The 22,226-nt window shown below is 52.4% G+C and overlaps 2 protein-coding genes across 11 annotated transcripts; one reads left to right on the top strand and one right to left on the bottom strand.

The window, feature by feature from the left end:
* The first annotated feature begins 40 nt into the window (after positions 1-40).
* Ddx49 (DEAD box helicase 49) lies at positions 41-9,646 on the top strand. 2 transcript variants are annotated; one of them, NR_157058.1, is made up of 13 exons: positions 41-189; positions 1,410-1,533; positions 4,346-4,431; positions 4,515-4,636; positions 5,194-5,381; positions 5,469-5,609; positions 6,054-6,129; positions 6,861-6,937; positions 7,048-7,145; positions 7,677-7,825; positions 8,425-8,513; positions 8,613-8,684; positions 8,825-9,646. NR_157058.1 is itself a non-coding variant. In NM_001024922.2 (13 exons), exons 1-13 carry the CDS (start codon positions 75-77, stop codon positions 9,002-9,004), a joined length of 1,443 nt encoding a protein of 480 aa, NP_001020093.2. In that variant the 5' UTR covers positions 60-74; the 3' UTR covers positions 9,005-9,646. The 2 variants fall into 2 exon arrangements, 1 of the variants encoding a protein (NP_001020093.2); NM_001024922.2 differs by having other exon boundaries at positions 60-189; positions 7,751-7,825.
* Positions 8,151-19,632, bottom strand: Homer3 (homer scaffolding protein 3). Of its 9 annotated transcripts, none has more exons than NM_001146153.1 (10): positions 19,412-19,513; positions 17,197-17,278; positions 16,962-17,118; positions 16,450-16,581; positions 13,011-13,118; positions 12,339-12,460; positions 11,349-11,505; positions 11,084-11,194; positions 10,909-10,995; positions 8,151-9,537 (listed from the first exon to the last, which is right to left on the bottom strand). In NM_001146153.1, the coding sequence occupies exons 2-10, from the start codon at positions 17,208-17,210 to the stop codon at positions 9,346-9,348; spliced, it is 1,080 nt and encodes a 359-aa protein (NP_001139625.1). In that variant the 5' UTR covers positions 17,211-17,278; positions 19,412-19,513; the 3' UTR covers positions 8,151-9,345. The 9 variants fall into 9 exon arrangements, 8 of the variants coding, with proteins under 8 accessions (NP_001139625.1, NP_036114.2, XP_006509742.1 ...); NM_011984.2 differs by having other exon boundaries at positions 10,909-10,986; XR_003947286.1 differs by lacking the exon at positions 16,962-17,118 and having other exon boundaries at positions 8,155-8,528; positions 8,834-9,537; positions 19,412-19,624.
* Between the last annotated feature and the right edge of the window lie 2,594 nt (positions 19,633-22,226).

Below are 22,226 nucleotides of genomic sequence, written 5' to 3'. Positions count from 1 at the left end.
CGCCGGGGTGGACGTGACGTAGCATTCACGCGCCGGAAGCACTCATTTCTAGGTTCTCTGCCCGGGTCTGGAGCATGGCGGGGTTCGCTGAGATCGGGTTGTCGTCGTGGCTGGTAGAACAGTGTCGACAGCTGGGGTTGAAGCAGCCCACGCCGGTGCAGCTCGGGTGCATTCCGGCCATCCTGGAAGGTGAGTTCTCGCCTTTCTTTTAATGCCTTTCTTTGCCCGCTCTTCCTTAGCCCCACTTGGGTTCCAGGAATCAGGACAGCATTGAGTGTTTCGGGGACCCTGACCCGCAGCATTGACATTTACGCTGCGACCGACTCGTGTTCATTATCACACAGGTGATGGGTGGCACCTCTTAAGTTTTCGTAGCACCCGAGCATAGGGAGAGATCGGTGAATGACTAAAACATGGCACTGAAAAAAAAAAAGGGTAGAGCTGGCTTTGACGTAGAAGCCGTCAAACTCCAGGTAAAAACCAATGCTCCGTGTTTGTGTCAGTGCTCTTCGACCCAGTTCACTTTTGCCATTAAAGAGGCGTCCTTGGAGCCGGACGTGGTGACTCTCAGTCATCTCAATACTGAGCAGGTGGAAGCAAGAGGATCAGGAGTTCAAGGTGATCCTCAGTTTGGTAGCAAGTTGCAGACCAGCCTGGGCTACCTGAAAATTTGTTTCAAACAAGCAATTATAATAATTGTTGGAAATTAGATAATAACACGTTCAAGGGACTAGTGGAAATGAAACAGTTTTAAATATTCAATTCTGGAGAAAGGGGTACCAGCATAGAGAAAAGGCAAAAATAGCTGGTGTGGTGATTTCAAGCAAGTTTTTGAAGCCTTTCCCCAAATATGGGAAATTCCTGACCTTTTCTTCCATAGACCTGCAGGGCTTTTCCCCTCCCCAAATTCCCCATCCCATTGGTCCATTGGGGCCCCAAGTCTTCTCTAATGAATAGTTTGGGTCTTGAGGCTGCCTCTCTTCTATTCTCTTTTCTTTCTTTTTTTTTTCCCTTGTTTTTTTGTTTTTTTGAGACAGGGTTTCTCTGTATAGCCCTGGCTGTCCTGGAACTCACTCTGTAGAACAGGCTGGCCTTGAACTCAGAAATCTGCCTGCCTCTGCCTCCCAAGTGCTGAAATTAAAGGTGTGCGCCACTACTGCCTGGCTGCCCTTCCTTTCTAATCATGGGCTCAGTCACATAGCAGAGCACCTGTAACTCTCCGAGTCTTAGACTAACTAGGGGAGAGAAGGACCCAGTGCCTCCAACTCATCTGTAGCTCTAGTGAACTGTAAGCTCACCTCGTACTAAAAGCAGACCATACCCATCTATTTCTTACAATAATGAGGGAATGCCCAAGGGACCAATCATGGCCCTTGCTCCACACTGATGCTGCTTTGCCATCTGCCTAGGTCGGGACTGCTTGGGCTGTGCAAAAACAGGAAGTGGCAAGACAGCAGCCTTTGTGCTTCCCATCTTGCAGAAGCTGTCTGAGGACCCTTATGGCATCTTCTGCTTGGTTCTGACACCCACCAGGTGAGCCTCCCCACTCAGCCACATGTGCTTTCTTTTTTTTTTTTTTTGGTTTTTCGAGACAGGGTCTCTGTGTAGCCCTGGCTGTCCTGTAGACCAGGCTGGCCTTGAACTCAGAAATCCGCCTGCCTCTGCCTCCCAAGTGCTGGGATTAAAGGTGTGCGCCACCACGCCCAGCTCCACATGTGCTTTCTTGACCTGTCCGAGTTGCACTTTGCTCTTGTGTGAAATGGGGTAAGAATCATTCCTCTCTTGTAGGGTTGCAGAATCAAGCAGGGCTAATGGTGTGTGTGAAACATTCCTAGCACTCAAGAGGGAGCTACCAAGTCTAACAGCTAGGGAAACAAAATGATATCCTTGGGCCAGTAAGATTGCTTAGCAGGCAGAGCCATTTGCCTATAAGCCTAAGTTCAGCCCCCAGGGACTCACCTTCAGGGTGAAAGGAAAGAAGTGACTTCCACAGATTGGCCTCTGACCTCCATTGGAGCGCCACATCATGCATGTGCACACCCATATAGATAAAGAAATGTAATAAATGTGTTTAAAAGATATTGTAGCTGGGCTGTGGTGGCACACGCCTTTAATCCCAGCACTTGAGAGGCAGAGGCAGGCAGAGATCTGAGTTTGAGGCCAGCCTGCTCTACAGAGTGAGGTCCAGGACAGCCAGGGCTACACAGAGAAACCCTGTCTCAAAAAACCAAAAAAAAAAAAAAAGCTATTGTAGGTATATAGGTTCCATTGTGCATAGGAGAGGCCAGCAGCAGGGAACAGAAAGGATGCTGTCAGCATCTTGAATATAGGTCTCAAATATCACACAGAGGATGAGATTGCGATTGTGTTTACATGTGGGTCAGGGTTAACATCAGGCACCCTCCATTTCTCCCGCTGTGTTTTATTTATTTTTATGTATATTTTTTATTAGGTATTTTCCTCATTTACATTTCCAATGCTATCCCAAAAGTCCCTCATACCCTCCCCCCACTGTGTTTTATTTTTTAACTCCTTTCCCCCACCACTCATCCCCCAGAGCCTGCTGTCCTGGAGCTCCCTCTGTGGACCAGGCTGGCACTGACTCACAGAGATCCTTCTGCCTCGGCCTCCTGAGTGCTGGGATTAAAAGTGGGTACCACCACACCCTGCCAAAGGTTTGATTATTTATATGCCATGGACAGAAGAAGGTGTTGAGTCCTGTGAGAGACAGTTGTAAGCTGCCATGTGAGTGCTGGAAATTAAACTCAGGACCCCTGGAAGAGGTCTCAGTTGCTGAGCTGTCTCTCCACCCCCGTCTTCTATTTATTTCCTTTTGGATTTTCTAGGCAGGGTTTCTTTGTGTAACTGTGGCTCTCCTGGACCTCACTCTGTGGACCAAGCTGGCCTCCAATTCACAAAGATCTGCCTGCTGTTGCAGGATGTTTGATCACACTGTGAACCCTAAGATTGTGTTATTTAACTTGTCTTTAGTTGTGGTGTGGCTCAGCTTTAGCACACATCTTTAATGCCTCTGATGTCTAATCAGAGACATGCCCTTAGTACACTGCTTTAATCCCAAACAATGTAAGTAAAGTTAGTTTGTAGAAGGAAGTACCCATGTTTGAAAGTGATGTCTAATTGAGTGGCAGACAGTGAGATTTGACAGAGTAGCACATGGCCAACTCTCAGGAGAAGAGGAATGGGAAGCTACGTGAGGGGCAGTGCAGAGAGGAGGAGGCAGTTCTCCTGGGACAGTTGTGCAGAGGCAGGTTGCAGGGAGAGAACAACTCTACACAGGTGAAGACAGACCGAGCCAAAGAATCAGGAGCCAGAAGATTAGAACAGATTGCCAGAATTACAGAATTACTATGAGGCCGAGCGGGGCAATTCAGGAGAAGCGGGGGGGGGGGGGGGGGGGGGCCTCATAGTGTGAGTGTGTGTTAGTTTGAATCAGTCAGTGTGAAGAGAAGTTAGAGCTGGAAAGAACTAGAAAGGGTGAGCTTACTCAGCAGTGAGCCTCAGAGGCTGAAAACATTTTAGGCCTAGGTAAGATTGTACAGAGGCAGCCGGGCAGGCGGATTTCTGAGTTCGAGGCCAGCCTAGTCTAAAAAGTGAGTTCCAGGACAGCCAGGGCTATACAGAGAAACCCTGTCTCGAAAAAAAAGAAAAGAAAAGAAAAGAAAAGAAAAGAAAAGAAAAAAAGAAAAGAAAAGAAAAGAAAAGAAAAGAAAAAAAAAGATTGTACAGGACTAGGCCTAGGTTAGCAGACAGGCAGTAAGCCTTGGAGACAACAATTAGAGCAGAGAATGAACTCTTATAATAAAACTGCCTTTTTATAGCCTGCCTTTGTCTCCCGAGTGCTGGGATTAAAGGTGCGCCACCAACACCCAGCCTCTCCCATCCTATTTTTTGAGACATGGTCTCTTACTGTCTCATTAATTGTAGGCTGTGTATCCTCCTGCCTCAGTGCCCTTCCTCATCCCCACTGAGGTTATAGATATGGCTGCTGTGCACTGAGCTTTTACAGAGATGCTAAGCATCTGAACCCAGGCCCTCATGCCTCGGCAGTGAGCAGTTTGTCCTGAGATGTTTGTATGCATGTGCCACTGTGCTCATGTGGAGGGCAGAGGACCAGCTGAAGGAATCATGTGGAACCAGCTTTCCTTCCACCATGTGGGTCCTGGAGAGGGAACTCCAGATGTGAGCTTGTATCTTGCCTGCTGAGACATGTTGCCAGTCTCCTTAGAATTGGTTTTGAGGAGGCCAGGAGGAGCCTGGAGGAAAGAGAGGGGATGGGAGATAGGCACAGGCACCCATTCATCCCGCTGGCTCTTGTCATCCACAGAGAGCTGGCCTACCAGATCGCTGAGCAGTTCCGGGTGCTGGGGAAGCCTCTGGGTCTGAAGGACTGCATCATTGTTGGTGGAATGGGTATGGGGGCTGAGAGGCTGCGGTGGGCCTTGGGGGTTCCTGCTCATCCCTCCCACTCAGTCTCACCTCTCCCTCCACTTCAGACATGGTGGCTCAGGCGCTGGAGCTCTCTCGGAAGCCACATGTAGTGATTGCCACCCCTGGGCGCCTGGCTGACCACCTGCGCAGTTCCAACACTTTCAACATGAAGAAAATCCAATTCCTGGTGAGCCAGCTGTGCTCCTGAGGCTAGAGACTGGGCTGGGGGGCCACCTTGTGTCAATTCTCTCTCTTCTCCTCTGCTGTTCTATGAGACATGGGATCTCTATGGAGGAGCCCTGGCTGTCCTGGAGCTCTGTATACACATGTGCATGACTGTGCTCAGCTGGTACCCGTTCCTGACACTGGTATCACAGATGGTTGAGCAAAGGGCTAGAAATAAAGACAAGGGCCAGCTGGGTGTGCTGACACTCAGAATACAGAGGTAGAAGGAGCTTTAGGAGTTTGAAGCCAGCCTAGTCTGCATAGTTCCAGGACAGTCAGTACTGTACAGCAAGACTCTGTGTTATACAGAACAAAAAACCCGGTAGAGACAAGGCATTAGGTGGGCTGTCCCAGAGGACCTGCTGGAGCCTTGCACAGTAGGTGACCCGGACTTGAGGCTGAGGACAGTGTTCAGGAACCCATTTCACAGTGTCTGAAAGGCAGGTAGGCTATGCTTGGGGCTTTTACTGAGCATCTGCAGCTCCAGGGTTGAAGATCTCTCCTGCTGCTCGGGTGCAGGTGATGGATGAGGCCGACAGGCTGCTGGAGCAGGGTTGCACCGACTTCACCACAGACCTGGAGACCATCCTGGCAGCCGTTCCAGCACGAAGGCAAACGCTGCTGTTCAGTGCCACGCTGACTGACACACTCAAGGAGCTGCAGGGCCTGGCCACCAACGAGCCCTTCTTTTGGGAGGCACAGGCCACGTGAGTCCCACAGCTGTGGGTGAGGGTTACCCCAAAGAGTTGAGGCAGAAGAACCTGAGGTAGAATGCTCTGCCCTTCCACCTCCAGAGTCCGCACAGTGGAGCAGCTTGATCAGCGCTATTTGTTGGTACCGGAGAAGGTGAAGGACGCCTACCTGGTTCACCTAGTCCAGACCTTCCAGGACCAGCTGGAGGACTGCTCCATCATCATCTTCACCAATACCTGCAAGTGAGTGGCAGGCTCTGGCCTTCCCCTATGCTAGAGGCTCTGGCCCACCTTACCACATGTGAAGGTGAAACTGGGCTAGGCCCAGTGGCGCTGCTGTGATCACAATACCCAGGAGGCATGGAGAGCTCTTCCCGGCCAGCCAGGGCTACACAGTGAGGCCCTGACTCAAACAAGAAAAAAATAAGAGCTGTTGGCTGTCTCCCAACAGTGTAGAGGGCAGAGGAGGGGCCTCTGTCCACCATAGGAGAGGGGATCAGCAACTTGATAGCTCTACTTTGGAAGTCAGAGTACCATGGTCAGGGCTGCTGCTTGTTGGTTCTGGCTTTGAGAGGCTCACAGGCAGCAGACCAAGCATCCCTACCTCTCCTCGGCCGGGTGTTCATTTGTTCGTTTGTTCAGGTGATGTCTCCGTGCTGGGCACTCACACCCATCCTTTCCCACCAGGACCTGCCAGATCCTTTGTATGATGCTTCGAAAGTTCAACTTCCCCACAGTGGCACTGCACTCCATGATGAAGCAGGTGATGGACCACAGCCATAGCCTCTCTGTGGTCTCAAATGTCACAACTCAGAGGCTGAGGATGTGGTTCAGTCGGTAGAGTAATGTTCAATTTTAGAGGGCTGTGGTTCATTTGGGAGAGTCCTTGCCTAGCATGGATGAGACCCTGGGTTCCATCCCCAACCCTGTTAACTGGGCATAGTGGTCTGTCACTCAGGAGGTGAGGCAGGAAGAGCAGAAGTTCAAGGCCAGCCTTGACTACATAGGAAGTTCAAGACCAGTTTAGGCTAATAGAGACCCTGTCTTTGGTTTTGGTGGGGTTGTTTGGTTTGGTTTTTGTTTGTTTGGGGGAGTTTGTTGGTTTTGATTTGTGGGGTTTTTTTTGTTTATTCATTTGGTTTGATTTTGCTTTCTTTTGTCTTTGGTACTTTGAGACAGGGCCTCTCTATGTAGCCCTGTTTGTCTTGGAGCTCCCTATGTAGACCAGGCTGTCCTCAAAATCATAGAGATCTGGCTGACTCTGCTTCCCAAATGCTGGGATTAAAGTGTGTGTTAGCATGCCTAGCACAGCCCTGCCCCCCCCCCAAAAAAAAACACAAAAGAAGACATCACAACACTGTGATACCGCTCCCCTCCTCATGTCATCCTGTTGTCCCCTTTGGCTCTGGGACCACCTTCCTCCCTGGTCTGGTCTCAGCCCTGTCCCCAGGCTTACTCCATCTGCTCACAAACCTTTTCTCACCTATGGCACAGAAAGAGCGCTTTGCGGCCCTGGCCAAATTCAAGTCCAGCATCTATCGGATTCTTATTGCCACTGACGTGGCCTCAAGGTGAGACCACCGTGGCACAAGCAATGAGACCAAGAAGCTGGGCGTGGGGAAGCTGAGTGTAAGCCTTGGTTTCCCTACATGGACTCCAGCTGAATGCTCTGTACCTCCAGGGGCCTGGACATCCCCACCGTGCAGGTGGTCATCAACCACAACACCCCTGGGCTTCCCAAGATCTACATCCATCGGGTTGGCCGCACAGCCCGTGCAGGTGAGCAGAGCCAGGTACGGGAGGTTCCAGCTGCAGTGGGAGGCACTGGAGAACTGGGTCTACCACTCAGTGGGAACAGCTTTCCAGTGTCCTGGCTTCCATCCCCAGCCTGATGCCTCACTGAGATGCTGACCCAGGGGCCAGGGGAGGCATCTGCTTTGATATTCCCTCGTGCCTGAATTGATGGGGCCAGACTGGACCTGCTATCCTGCCCCTGTGGGTTTTGGGAAGTCTGAGAGTGACCCTGTCTTAACAAATAATAAGCACTGAGAAGCTGGCTGCTGTGGGTCATGAGCCCTATCAGCCGACAGTCTCCTTCAGCTTGGTCACCACTGAAGAAAGAGCAGTAGAGGACTAAGCTGGCCTCCAGCCATAAAGGAAAAGCAGCTTGCTGTCGGCCCTCATAAAGGGCAGCTTAGCAGACCTGCTCCCTACTGTCTCTCAGCTTCCCAGTGTCCCCTCTGCCTGTCATATGCAGAGCCCACCCTAGGGGCAGCCCTAGTCCTCTTCACTGATTTCTTGCCTCTGCAGAGGTCCCTGGAGCTGATCAGCTGGGACAAGCCTGTTGATGGGGCCCAGGTTCTATGACAAATGTGTCCCCACAGGGAGGCAGGGGCAAGCCATCACACTGGTGACGCAGTATGATATCCACCTGTTGCATGCCATCGAGGAGCAGATCAGTAAGTGGGTAGGGTCCAGGGTGGGTCCTGTCCAAGCCTGGGAGATGAATTCCTCTCCCTAGCTTACCTTACCCTGGGATATCTATTCCAGTACTCACCCTGAAAATGCACCCTGCACACAGGACGCCAACCCTGAAGGTCCCTGTGTGGTTTGGAGGTTGACAAGGACATGAGTTCTCAGGCAGGCCCTACAACCTACGTTAAACAGCCACCAAGGCGGGCCATCTGGAGCTCCTTGTAGAAGCTCTTTCAGTTTAACTCACAGTGGCCTGAAGACCTGTGCTCACAATGCAGAGCCTGTCTCAGCCTCTCAGGGAGCCAGATCTCACTTCATTTACTTGTTCATTTGTTTATTCAGTCATTAATTTGAGACAGATTCTTGCTCTACAGAGCTGGCCTGGAACTCAGCTGGAACGAGTGATCCCCCTGCCTCCAACCTCCCAGTGCTGTGATGACAAGCATGTGCTGCCAAGCTTGGCAGCATTTTGCTTTTTCTAAATATCATCAGTCCACATTTGGTTGGATCCAGACATCCAGAGCTGGGGGTGCAGAGGGCTGGTTGCACTCCCAGCCCAACTCAGTGTTTCCTGTCCCTGCAGAGCAGCAGCTGGCAGAGCTGGTGGTGGAGGAGGCTGAGGTTCTACAAATCCTCACGCAGGTCAACGTAGTGCGAAGGGAGTGCGAAATAGTAAGTGTGGCCAGCCTGTCAGGGTAGGGTGGAGTGGGGTGAGGTGGGCGGGGCTTCCTGCCCCAGGCCTGACTGACCTGTTCCCCTCCCCACCCCTAGAAACTGGAGGCTTCGCATTTTGATGAAAAGAAAGAGATCAACAAGCGGAAACAGATGATCCTGGAGGGGAAGGTAGTATAGGGAGGCATGGGTATGCAGGGACAGGCATAAGAGTGTGGCCAGTAAGGGTGGGTGGGACCTGGGGTCGGGTAGGGGTGGGGGAGCCAGTCCCTGGGAAGCTGCCCAGTTACATTCTCAGCTCCCTTCCGCAGGACCCAGACCTGGAGGCCAAACGCAAAGCTGAGCTGGCCAAGATCAAGCAACAAAACCGACGCTTCAAGGAGAAAGTGGGGCAGACACTTCGGCGGCAGAAAGCAGGGAGCACTGTCCGACGGTCGCGTCCTCCCAGATCTCGGCCCCAAGAGCCAGCCCAGGCTGAGGCTCAGGACTGAGCTGTAAACCTGGTGCTGGTGGCCCCTGACTTCAGTAAACACTCTTTGAAGTTGTCAGTCTGACTTGAGAATGGGGTGGGATGAGTACAGGGCCTTCAGGTCTCAGGATCCCAAAGCCTCTGTTGCCCCATGGGGATGACTAGTGCAGCCTTCCCTCGCAGTGTCCCTGGGGCGCAGGGCAGCAGCAGCCAGGGACAGCAACGCCACACGTAGAAATGTAACCTGGGTAGAAGCACTGCCCAAGGATTCTAGAAAACTCTACACAGTGCAAAGCTCAGAGACAGCTGGGGTCCCCTGGCCCCTGCCAGGGCGCCTTGAGGCCGCAGACACTCCATGGCAGACTAGGGTGCTGCCTCTGCCAGGCGTGCCAGGCCTTCACGCAGCTCGCTGAGCTCAAACAGCCGAACATCCAGCAGCTGCGCAGCCCGGCCCACCTCCGCCCGTGCGCGCTCCCGCTCGGCCCGCGCCTCCTCCAGGTTGCACTCCATCGACCGCAGCTGCTGCTCCAGCTCTGCATTCCGGGTCTCCAGGTCCTACACGGGGAAGACGGGGTGGGGTGGAAGCTCTGGTTGCCAGTTATGGCTGATGTGGCCCATGGCTCTCACCGGGTCAGTAAAGTGCCATTAAAGTGTGAAGTACTGAGTTTGGAATCCAATAGCTACATACAAAGCATGGCTGGCAAGCATTTGTAATCCCACTGCTGGGAAGACAGGCAGGATTCCTAGAGCATACTGGACAACCTAAGCATCCCCAGGCCAGTAAGAGACACTGTTTCTTCCTATTCTTTTATTTTTTTTTTGATTTTTTTTTTTTGGAGATAGGGTTTCTTTGTGTAGCCCTGGAACTCACTCTGTAGACCAGGCTGGCTTCAAACTCAGAAATCCTGCCTCTGCCACCTAAGTGCAGGGATTAAGGGCATGCACTGCCACTGCCTGGCTAGAGACCCTGTTTCTAAAAACAAGATGGACTGTAGAGATGGGTCAGTGGGTAAGAGTATGAACTTCTCCAGAAGACCTGAGTTCACTTCCAAGCACTGGTGTACAATACCACACATGTAACTAAATCTTAAAGCTACATGCACTGCATGTCTCACAGGCCTTTAACCCAGCACTCGGGAAGCTGCTGCTAGAGACACAGTCAGTATGAAAAACAAAAACCCCAAGATGAAGGTTTAATCCCCAGTACCCACATGATAGAAGGAGGGAAGAATGCTTAATAGCATGCTCTGGAGCCAAGCACTTTTAATGAAGTGGGCAGTGGAACTAAAGAGATGGTTACCTGAGGGCCCTGAATTTCAGTTGCCTTTCACCCACACATAATCTAATGCCCACAGCCACTGCCAGCAGCTGTAACCTCAGGGTGGGAGAGCAGGGTCCCACTGTTGATTGACTCAGCACCCAGCCATTCTGGTAGTAAGATAGTCTCAAAGGATGGTGTGCAAAGAAACTGAGGAAGACAGCAGCTCCAGCTTCCATACACATGCATGCGCATCTGTACCCACATGGGATGTATGTATGCACATACACTATACACAAAAACCCATGATAGGTGGTACCTGGGTGACATATAAATGCATAGAACAGGCTTCCTGTAGATTCTCTCCCTGGGAATACAGTCCTGTGACCAGGAGGGCCAATGATTCTGGGGTCCTGGGCCTTTGCACAATCTGCTCCCGCCCTCGAAGACAACAGGGTCATCTCCCCAGGACATTCCTGGAGATGCTCCAGATACTCTTGGCTGAGGTCTCTGGAAGTTTCCCTGGGACCTTAGACTGCTCAGATGTGGGAAGACTAAGTATGAGGTTGCTTAGCAACTTTAAGTAGACAGCCCTATTCCACTCGCAGGCAGATGGGACCTGTTCTACCCCAGGGGGTCACTCTTACAGCTGAGGTCCTGCAGCCAACCTGAACTTGCTGCTGTGTCTCTTCGCGCTCGGCAGTGTCTGGAGCCTCTCGGGTGCCAGTGCTCTGATTCTTCAAAGTCTGGATCTCCTGGAGAAGAAGGTGTCCCAGGTGTCCTCAGAGGCCCTGGATTCCCGAGGAGAGTACGACACGATCCCTAAGCTTGCCCCTGGCTCACCTGGTCCTTGGTCTGCACCCGAGCCTCCAGCTGCTCCACCGACTGGCTGGTTGCTTCTTTCTCTCCTGCCCGGACTGGCTCTACAGCCACCTGGGCCTCCAGCTCTGCTACCTGCACACATGCAACCCAGTGGTCCTACCATCCTCTGGGACATGAAGGGCCTGATGACCCCTATGAAGCTCTCACAGTTTCAAATCATTTTACAGCAAGAAATGGCCTGCTGGGGACTGATGGGTAGAAGGGATGTGGGGTGAGGGGTCCTCACCCGCTGCCTCAAGAGTTCAGCCTCTGCACGTTGGACCTCCAGTTGTTGCCTCCACTGAGTGGCCGCTGCGTTGGCCTCCCGAAGGGCTCCCGCCAACCTCTGGTTGCTGTCCTGAAGCGCGAAGAACTCTGCCTCCCACTGGACCTCCCCTACAGAGCTGGAGGGAAGACACCGGGCTGGGGGTGTGCATGGTCAGGACAGTGGCATCTGGAGGAGGCTATCCTGGACTAAGCAGGGCCAAAGCAACACTAAGCCAGGGAGTGGGACCATGAAACCACATGTGGAGTTGTGGCTCATCAGAGGCCGAGACAGGAGAATCCCCTTAGGAACAATGTCAGCCTAGGCTATGTATAATGAGTTCTGGGATATATAACAGGACCCTACCTCCAAAAATATTTGGAAGCCTATCCCTGCCCTCCAGATTGCCATGAAAGCAATGGGGGGTGGGGAGAGGGGTCAGGCCCATGGTCAAAAGAGATGGGGGTATGAATGATGAGGAAAGTGCAGCCTCCTTTCCAGAAGAGGCAGGAACCTCTCCCAGGTCTGTAGTTTCCTACATCCCCCACAGGTCTCACCTCGATGACCACGCCCATCCTACTGCCCACGTCCCTTACCTCTTGCAGGACCCTGACCCCAGAAAAACCATCCTAATGGTCTATCCTGGGGATGTCCTACCCTATCACACTCCTTTAGTGACAATCAAGACCCTGACACTTGCTGGGCAGTGGTGGCGCATGCCTTTAATCCCAGCACTTGGGAGGCAGAGGCAGGCGAATTTCTGAGTTCGAGGCCAGCCTGGGCTACAGAGTGAGTTCCAGGACAGCCAGAGCTACACAGAGAAACCCTGTCTCGAAAAAACAAAAAACAAAACAAAACAAAAGACCCTGACACTAGAAACCACCCGAAAGTTCAGTCTGAACACAAGACACCCCTTAGGCCCCTGCCATGCCCATCTGGCTTCATGCAGGCTCCACCAACTACACCACTCACCCTTCTGACAGCATCTTCTTCAACCGTTCCCGCTCGGTGGGGCCAGGGGTGTCCGCACTCTGGCTACGGAACAGCTTTTCCTCGCCTGGACCATTGGTGCTGACCAAGGGGCTTGGAGGAACCTGTGCATGGGAGCCAGGACTGGGTCACGGTGGGCATTTGCTTCAGTCAAGGTCATGGTAGGAAGTAAAGTTGATTGAAGCCACTGGGGTATTGAGGTCAGGGAGTCTGAACTGACCCCCGATGACCAGTGTGTCTCTTTCCTCACTGGTGCTCCATATCTCCCCAGAACCTCTGGATAGGGAATCCTGTCCCCCACCTGCCTGGTGTCCCTCAGGGCCAAATCAGAACAGCCTACAGAAACAGGGATCTGAACACTTGGAACTGCTCTCCCTCAGGTAAAATTGAGGCATGGGCCAGCGGAAGGGCTAGTCACCAAGCCTGATGCCCCGCTGAAAGAAGAGAACTGACGCCCACAAGTTATCCTCAGAGCTCCACATGTGCACCCAGGCACACGCACATGTGTGCACACGTGCATAAATGTGGTTAGGCCACCAGCCATCCTTAGACACTAATACAGTGCATGGCCCCTGATATCAGAAGCATATATGGCTGCCTCAGGGGTGTGGTAGTCATGGGGTACTGTAAGACATGGGGTGCAGGAACACCTACCTGATGGGAGGCAAGGGCCAGGCCAGTACTAGTGAATTCTCCACCATCTTGAGATTTCTCTCGAGCCAGCCTGGCAGCTTCTTTCACCTCCTGAAACTTCTCAGCAAACTGGGGGTGAGGCAGGGGGATAGTCAGAAAGCATTTTCCATGTCTCACATCACACTCCCAACCTGCACCTGTCCTGTCATCCTGAGAAGAGTCAACCCTGTGGGCATCTCAGGTGTCAGGATGACACATAGAGGGGGGTTTAGCAAATTACAGAGGTGACATTAAAAAGTTCTGAGCTGCTGGGCGGTGGTGGTGCACGCCTTTAATCCCAGCACTTGGGAGGCAGAGGCGGGCAGATTTCTGAGTTCGAGGCCAGCCTGGTCTACAGAGTGAGTTCCAGGACAGCCAGGGCTACACAGAGAAACCCTGTCTCAAACCTCCCCCCCCCGGCACCCCCCAAAAAAGTTCTGAGCCACACTTTCTGGGACTTTCTGTTCTGTTGGGCTGAGTGGCCAGCCTGAGGCTAGTTGCCCATCTGTCCTTCACACCTGCCAGTATGTCCTAACACAGGAAAGACATCCACAGGCAGCGAGAGGCTGCGTCTTCTGGCATCCCTTTCTCCCAAGGCTGTCAGCTGACAGCTAATGCTGGTTCCGAGTTTATGATAATGCGGGGTTTTTTTTTCTCACTTTAACATAATTTTTGTTTCTTATAAAGACCGTGAGATGTCTGGAGCCGCACTCCACAGTTAGGAGAGCAGACTGCTGTCATTGAGGAGCTACATAAGGTCACACAACACCTCAGGCAACTAACACACAACTGCCTGTGACCAGCTCCAGGGATCCAATGGCCTCTGCAGGGCATCTGCACGCACATACACACAGGCACGACATGTATATACATAAATTTTTTTTAAAAAAGCAAAAAAAGCTGGGCATGGTGATGTATGCCTTTAATCCCAGCACTTGGGAGGCAGAGGCAGGCGAATTTCTGAGTTCGAGGCCAGCCTGGTCTACAGAATGCGTTCCAGGACAGCCAGGGCTACACAGAGAAACCCTGTCTCAAAAAAACAAAAATAAATAAATAAATAAATAAATAAATAAATAAATAAAGCCAGGCATCAGTGGTGCACACCTTTAATCCCAGCACTGAGGAGGCAGAGGCAGGAGGATCTCTGAGTTTGGTGCCAGCCTGATCTACACAGCAAATTCCAGGACAGCAAAAACTACACAGTGAACCCTGGCTTGAAAAACCAAAACAAAAAAACAAAAACCAGGAGGCTAGTGAGCTGGCTCCATACCATATGCTTGATATGAGCCTGAGGACATAAATTTGGTCCTTGGAACCTACAGACTCCCACTGCACATGGGGACCTACACAGGCACAGCCCAGAAACAAGAAATCAATAGAATAGAAACTTTAAAAGAAAACTTGTTTATAAATTTATTTTTATTACTGTTAATTGTGTATATAAGTGCCCCCAGAAACCAGAGGCATCGAATCCCCTCCATGGGGTTACAGAAGGTAGTGGGCCCGCCATGTGGGGGCTGGAAACTGAACTCACTGCCTGCAAGAGCAGCACTTGCTCTTAGCCCCTGATCCATCTCCCACCCCCACAGTGTTTAAGCTGCACCCTTCGGTGTGCTGCTGCCCCGTAAGCCCCTGAGGCTCAGACAGGCAGATTAGAAATTCAAGGTTAGCCTCAGTTATAATGTGAGTCTGAGACCAGCCTTGTCTACATAGCAAGTTCTAGACCAGCCAGGGCTATAGAGTAAGACCCCCACTACCCACAAAAATGAAAAATAGAAAAAGAAAATAATTTTTAAAAAACTTCTTTTATTTGACATGTAGCCATGTTTTTCCTGCATGTCTCCCTGGGCACCACGTTTGTGCCTGGTACCCTTGGGAGCCAGAGGTGTCAAATGTCCTGGAATTGAAGACACAGATGGCTGTGAGTCACCATGGGAATTGAACCTGGGTCTTCTGCAAGAGCAGCCAGTGCTCTTAATCACAAAGCCAGCTCTCCAGGCCCGGAAAGTATTACTTTTTAACCAGGCAAGGGCTAATTCTAGTCACCAGGAAGTCTGACATAGGATTGCTAGAGGCCAGAGAGACCTTAAATAAACAACTAATCAGGGGTGGTGGCACACACCTGTGAGCTAGCACTCTAGTGGCAGAAGGACTGTGGAGAGTGACAGTGAAACCCTGCCTAAAACTTAAAAGACAAAACAAAGCAAAAACAAAGCCAGGCAGGTGTGGTGGCACAGGCCTTCAATCCCAGTACTCAGGAGACAGAGGCAGGTGGATCTCTGAGTCCAAAGCCATCCTGGTCTACAAAGCAAGTTTCAGGACAACCAGAGAAACACAGGAAAAACCCTGTCTAGAAACACTCCCTCGCCACCCCACCCCACCCCCGGCCCCAAATAAAATAAAAAATAATAGGGGTCTGGAGAGATGGCTCTGGCTCAGTGATTAGGAGCACGGGCCGCTCTTCTAGAGGACCCAGGGTCTGTTCCCAGCACTCACATGGCGTCACTCAACTGTCTGTAATTCCATCTCTAGGGGATCTGGCGCCCTCTACTGGCCTCCACCGGCACAGTGCATACACATGCAAGTACACATAGATACATGGAAGCAAAAGACTTACATACATAAAAAATATTAAATAACAACAACAAAAAAATCAAAAGCTGGCCATGGTGGCACACAGTCTTAGTCCTAGCACTTAGGAGGCAGAAGCAGGTGGATCTCTGAGTTCGAGGCCAGCCTGGTCTACAGAGTGAATTCCATGTATTCCATTTCTATGTAGAGCTACATAGAAAACCAAAACAAAGCAAAACAAATTTGCGGCTACATTGTGGCCCAGTGAGAGCCAAGGTGCTCCATTCTTAGAGCCCAAATAATAGACAGATAGCCAGCCCAGTCCTCTGTCTCCATAGGCACACCCATACACATTTACACCAAAGCAAATAAAAAAGGAATCTTTTTTTTTTTAATTAAAAAAATTTGAGGAGCTAGAGAGATGCCTCAGTAGCTAAGAATGCTTCTAAAAGACGTGAGTTCAGCTCCCAGCACCTATGTCAGGAGCCTTAACCATGGCCCGTTCCTCCTGCTCCAGGAGATCTGATGTCCCCCTCTGACCTCTGGAGGTATCAGCACACACATGGCCTGTGCACATACAAATGCATGCAAATGCACACAAACGCATACAAATATATCTGAAAAAGATAATGGCCTCATTACTAAGTAGTGATGTTAGAAGTTGGAGAGAGGTGCAGCGGGGGCAGGGGATGTGCCCAGTCCAGGCTTCCACCCAAAGCTGCTGAGAGGTTTGAGGGGTTGAAGCAAGTTGGCAAATGACCACAGCACCCAGGGCACTCAAGAAGGCCTGTCACCCATCAGCCCACCCTGAGGAACACAGATGCCAACCACTGCCCATGTCTCTGCCCACCTGGGTCAGCTGCTGTTCAGAGGCAAAGCCTAGGCCGTAGACAGTGTTGGCTCGACTGTCTGCCCATTGCCCGAACTTCTGAGAGGTTTTGGTGAAGGTCATGTTGGGAGTGACAGTGCTGTTGATGATGGCCTAGAGGTGGGGGAAGCAAGATTCCAGGTCAGAAGATAATGAGCGCCAGGAGCAACTAGCCTGACAGACTGCTGGAGAAGGAGCATTCAAGTTGAAGACTACACACTGGAGTTAAAAATTAAAAAAGGAACTCTAGGCATCTGTCTTAGTAGCTAATCCCTACCTAGGATCCCCCAGTGAGGAGCTATCGGAAGGCATACAGGTGGAGCCCCTGCCTAGAATCCCCCAGTGAAGGGCTGCAGTAGAACTCTTGTCCCTTCTCGGAGACCCCACCACTGAGTTATTTCTGGAAGACGTTAGGTCTGGGAAAGGATCGTTGATTCCCAAGTCACCCAGCCTGGCTGGTGGCTGCACACCTGCCCCCAAACCCCTGCTCAGACCTTGGCACCCCCGATGCTGATGATGCGGTACACATTTCGGGTTGCATCATAGAAATAGGACACGGTAAGTGCGTGCTTGCCGGCGGGGATCCAGTTCCGCTTTGTAGTGGGGTCGATCTGGAATACGTGCGCCCGGGTGCTGAAGATTGGCTGTTCCCTACAGCAGGGACAGAAACTCTGCAGGAGTCTGATGCCACCCAGGGGCAAGGCCAGACCAGAGTGGGTGAGTGCTCACCTGGCTGTGGACATTGGTCAGGTTGGGCTGGATGGCCTCTAAGGGGCACCCAGAGGGGTGACAGGAGTCACTTGTTTGTCCCCTAGGGAAAGAAGAAGATTGTGAGTAAGGCTCCAAGGATACTCAGGCCAAGTGGGTCCTCCAGGTGACTTCACAAAACCAGCGAGGCAGGAAAGGAGCAGCTGCTGGTCAGACACCCACTTCCTCAGTCCCAGCCCAGACTGGCCTTGAAATCACTTTGCAGCCAACAGCAACCTTGAACTCTTGATCCTCTGGCCTCCACCTCCTAAATGCTGGGACGGCAGCTTGTGCCATCATTCTTGGTTCATGTGGTGCTGAGGATGGAGCCCAGAGCATCCTGCATCCCATGCAAGCTCTCTATCAACTGAGCTGTAGGCATAAACAAAAGGCCCTGCTTTTGGGAGAAGCCCCCACAACTGGACTGAGTGATCTCTAGATCTCTAGTGTCACCAGAGAGGTGATACAGTGCCACCAAACTGCAAGGGTAGGTAGGATATGGCTTGGAGAATAGCCTGGTTGTTGGCACGCAGGATTATACTCACTGTCCAGGTTACCCACCACTGGGCAAGTGTCCTCCCACAGGAACTGAACATGAGGTCAAGATCAACCGAGTGGAACATCTCATTCATCCCCTCCCATCCAACAGCCCCCCTCTCCTCCCAGAGGGCCTTGCATCAAAATGTGGGACAAAGCTGGATCCGTGGTGAGGCCCTGTGGTTTTATCTATCTGAAAGCCAAGGCGGTTAGATCATGCATCCCAGGAGTTCAAGGCCTCCCTGGTCATCATGGAGGGATAAACCCATCTCAAGGAGTAAAAGTGGAGTGCTTCCAGGGACCTAACAGGAAAATCAGGACCTCGCTGATCCCACAAATGGACCACTTCGGGGCTGAAGAGATGGTTCAGTGGGTAAGAGCACTGACTGCTCTTCCAGAGGTCCTGAGTTCAATTCCCAGCAACCACATAGTGGCTCATAGCCATCTGTAATGGGATTGGATGCCCTGTTCTGATGTGTCTGAAGACAGCTACAGTGTACTTGTATAAATAAAATAAATAACTCTAGGAAGGAAGGGAGGGAGGGAGGGAGGGAGGGAGGGAGAGAGAGAGAGAGGAGAGAGAGAGAGAGAGAGAGAGAGAGAGAGAGAGAGAGAGAGAGAGAGAGAGAGAGAGAGAGAGAGAGAGAGAGAGAGAGAGAGAGGAGAGAGAGAGAAAGGACCACTTAGCCCAGATAACTCTGTGTCTGAGTCTCCAGGGAGCTTACTTAAAAGGAAAAAATGAAAGCCTGGTATGGTGGCACCAGCACTGGGGAGAATGAGGAGACTTTGAAGCCAACCTGGGCTACAGAGTGGGACCATGTCTCAACGCACAGGCACACACACACACACAAGCACGCATTGCACACAGCGGTTCATCCTAGTCCCCACCATGTGAACAGGGAACAGGACCGGGAGAACGGAGCTCCCCAGCCTCCTATGAACGCTTGCACCTGTCATTCTCCTAAGTCCCCCAAATTTCAACTAAGGAGATTGGAGGAGAAGGAGGGTCCTGCGGGTGCGGGAGGTCAAGACCCGGGGTCTGAGGTCAGGGCCCCTCCAAGCTGTCTTGGGAAGCTGCGAAACCTAAGTTCCCATACAGAGGGAGGGTAGGGGGGTTGTCCAGTCAGAGACGCTAATGGAACTGGCGGAGATTGGGGGAAAGGGGTCCCCGAACCCAGGCCCTTCCGGTCGGACCACTCCTGCCTGGACTTGCCACCATCAGGAAAAGTTACTCACTGAGTAGTCACGCGCCTTGGAGCAGAGGCGCGGGGCGGAGAACCGCGATCGCGCGCGGCGGGGACCCTGCCAGGAGCCCCACGCCGGCTTCCCATTTGGCACCGGTTCCCACTCCCTCCAGGGCAGCTCGTGAGGGCAACTACGGGAGCCGCTGACCCGCAACTTCTAAGTGGCGGAGCCTCGCGATGCGGCGTCCCCAACACCCGGACCTCGGCTGAGGAACCCGGTGAAGACGCGCCCCGCGCCCCAGCCAGCACCTGAGCCGGCCCCCTAGCCGGCACCCCAGGATCCCAACCCCTCAGCCTGCACCCCGCAGCTCCTGGGCCCCGCCTCACAGTCCGCAACTTTGGAAACCGTCTGCGTTTCCTGCGCCCCCGACTCCCTGATTGTGCCTCGGAAGCTGGGGTCCCCCTGTCTGGCTCACCCCGCGTCGTCGTCGCTGCAGCCTCCGGCCCGCGCCCTCCGCGCGCCCCGCGCCGCCCGCGCCTTTGTCTGCGCCGCCTCCGGTCCCATCGCGGCCAGTCCCCGCGCCGCCCCGCCTCTGCCCAGCGCCCCCTGCTGGCCAGCTACGGAGGGCGGGGAAGAGGGAGGGGACCCCGAGAGGGAAGAAGAGGAGGGCGGACATGGAGGGGGGAGTTGGGCGGGGTGAAAGGGCAGAGGAAGGGGAGGGCACCAGGAGGTCAAGAGGAGGAACTTCTGAAGGGGGGACCCAGTGGGAGGCAACTGAAGGAAGTGGGGAGGGCGTGGCTTTTGAAGGAGGGGGAGGGGCCCATAAAGTCTGGGGCTGGGATCAGAGGGATTAAGGGCAGGGGCCTAGGATCAGGCAGAGTACTGGACAGAGGGGAGGGATCCAGGAGGGCAGCGGAGAGAGACAGAAGGTGACTGCGGACAAAGACAGCGGGGTGGGGAGAGGGGTGGAAGAGGAGGGTCTGTCTGGATCGGCCTTGGGGCAGAGCATTGGACTGATGGGCTGAAGGCTGAGAAGACAAAAGTGTGGGTGTTAGATGGGTGGTAGCGGGCCAGGGTGTGAAGACAGAGGCAGAAGTCCTGGAGTGTGATCTGGTGACCCAGAGATAGGGAGAAACACGGAAAATGGGTGGACAACGACCCTTCGCTTTCCTGCCTCCTACCAAGGGTGGCCCTGAGTCTTCATGTGGCTTCTTCGAAAAGAAAAAGTTCCTGGACCCTCAGCAACTGAAGCATGAAGACAGCTTGAGCCCAGCTCCCCAAAACGAAGGTGGGGGTGGGACTGCAAATCAGTGTGTAACGCCCTCGTCAAGCGTCTGTGGTGCCCTGGGCTCCATCCTAATTCCCACGAAAAGAACAAGCAGGCAAATCTCTGTGAATTCTAGGCTAGATTGGTCTATATAGTGAGTTCTAAGCCATCTAGGGCCACATAGTGAGACCCTGACTTTCAAAAATAAATTCTGGGAGTAACTAGGTTATTGTTACAGAGTCTTAGGATCCAAGTGTCCTCTTAGTGTTGTCTTCCAATGAAATGGACAAACTCCCTGCAGCTCTGTAGGCTGAGTCCTGCCTCTGTCCACAGCCACAGCAGCCCGCCGAGGATCCTTCAGGGGATCACCTATCTGCCAGTGGGTCCCTAGCCCTGTGGCAAATCCCTTGCTGCACTTTTCTAGAAATTTCTGCAAGGGTTTCCGTGTTCTGGGGACAAATGGCTGTGTCCGAATCAGAGTCTGTGGTTCTCAGCTTTGCATTTCTTATGTCAGATATATATTTTTTTCTCTTCTCAAGCCCTCTGGTGTCTGCTGGGATCTGAGCAGGTGGCTAACTTTCAGTGAAGATATTCTCAGGCCAGGCGAGTTTCTCTCCCTCGCCCTCCCAGGAATGTGCTCCTTTCCAAGGATGTTTGTCACTCCTTGACCTTCCAGGCTGTGTGGTTCTGTTCCCTGCCTCTGACAGCCCAAACTAGACTTCCCGGGGCTCCTGGCCTTCTGCTCATGGATGCTCTGATATATATATTATATGTAGAGGTATTTCCATTCATTTCTGAGTCACAGGCAGGTAGGAGCCCCTGAGCTACCAGCCTCCTTGATATTTATTTGCAGCTGGGGAAAACAAGGTCCTCTCCAACTGCGCCTAACTTTGAGAGGCATGTGCACAGGGAAACTATCTGTCTTTGCTCTTAGGCTCGGAGCCACAGAGCATGTGAACACTGGGAACAAAGACAATACCGTCTGCTGTGTTCAGACTGACTTTCTCCTTATTAGCAACATTTTTTTTTTAAGTATCTGAGCTCAGGGCAGCAGGCTGGAAGCCGGTCCTGGTCTGTCAGGCTCTGAGCTGGCTGCAGAGCTAAGACATGTGGTTATTGGGCAGTGGGGGTGGGAGTGGGGGTGGCTAAGGGCCTAAGCAGGCTTTGTGCTATGTGTGGGCACAGGAAGGAATGTGAGAGCTGAAAGTTCTGAAACAAGGCTTGGCAGGTGCCCATCTTCCCAGGACCTGGGAGGTAGAGAGTTCAAGGTCATCCTCTGCTACAGAGTGAGGTCTGGGCCAGCCTGGGATCCATGAGATACTACATCAAATACAAACAGCGGAGCTGAGCACTCAGAAGGCAGTGGCAAGTGGATCTCTGTGGGTTTAAAGGCCAGCCTGCAAGTTCCAGGCCTGAAAAGAGATCCTGTCTCAAAAAACAAACAAAAGACAAAAAAAGAGTTCCTCACTGAACCTGGGCTAGACTGGAGCAAGCCAACGGTAGGTGGGGTTTCCTCTATGTGGAGGTTTATCTTTCACAATGGACTGAGGCAAGGTGAGGGGCTGGAGGACCCAGGCAGCACCCACAGCCCTTCTGTCTCCTGAGTGACAGGTTAATGGCTGCAAGGACCCCAGTGACTGTCTTCCAAGGATCTTGGGTGTCCCTATTTGACTGATGTGGCTCCTGACCCTGAGAGCTGAGGAACAGTGAAGGAATGAGCCTCCTGTCCACAGGAGGAACCAACAGGAGCCAGGACAGCTCCCTGAGCACTGAAGAGGCTGGGCGTGAGCAATGGCTTCTAGTCAGGGTCTCTCTCCATTGTCCATTTAGTGTGTTGCTTCGACATTGTTCCCCTCTTTTTTTTTTTTTTAAGATTTATTTATTGTTATATGTAAGTACACTGTAGCTATCTTCAGACACACCAGAAGAGGGTGTCAGGTTTCATTACAGGTGGTTGTGAGCCACCATGTGGTTGCTGGGATTTGAACTCAGGATCTTCAGAAGAGCAGTCAGTGCTCTTACC

Source organism: Mus musculus, chromosome 8, assembly GCF_000001635.26.
Source record: "Mus musculus strain C57BL/6J chromosome 8, GRCm38.p6 C57BL/6J".
Classification (NCBI taxonomy): Eukaryota; Metazoa; Chordata; class Mammalia; order Rodentia; family Muridae; genus Mus; species Mus musculus.
Note: the sequence above shows the minus strand (reverse complement) of the source record. Positions and strands in the feature narration are given on the sequence as shown.

What these genes read in the sequence shown, in the direction of transcription:
- Ddx49 (NM_001024922.2), top strand. Translation starts at nt 75, where the DNA reads ATGGCGGGGTTCGCTGAGATCGGGTTGTCGTCGTGGCTGGTAGAACAG. An exon ending in TTGGTTCTGACACCCACCAG is followed by an intron (nt 1,534 to 4,345) that starts GTGAGCCTCCCC and finishes TGTCATCCACAG; the next exon opens with AGAGCTGGCCTACCAGATCG. An exon ending in ATCTTCACCAATACCTGCAA is followed by an intron (nt 5,610 to 6,053) that starts GTGAGTGGCAGG and finishes CTTTCCCACCAG; the next exon opens with GACCTGCCAGATCCTTTGTA.
- Homer3 (XM_006509681.3), bottom strand. Translation starts at nt 19,500, where the DNA reads ATGGGACCGGAGGCGGCGCAGACAAAGGCGCGGGCGGCGCGGGGCGCG. An exon ending in AAGAAGATGCTGTCAGAAGG is followed by an intron (nt 11,506 to 12,338) that starts GTGAGTGGTGTA and finishes TCTTCCCTCCAG; the next exon opens with CTCTGTAGGGGAGGTCCAGT. An exon ending in CTGAACTCTTGAGGCAGCGG is followed by an intron (nt 11,195 to 11,348) that starts GTGAGGACCCCT and finishes GCATGTGTGCAG; the next exon opens with GTAGCAGAGCTGGAGGCCCA.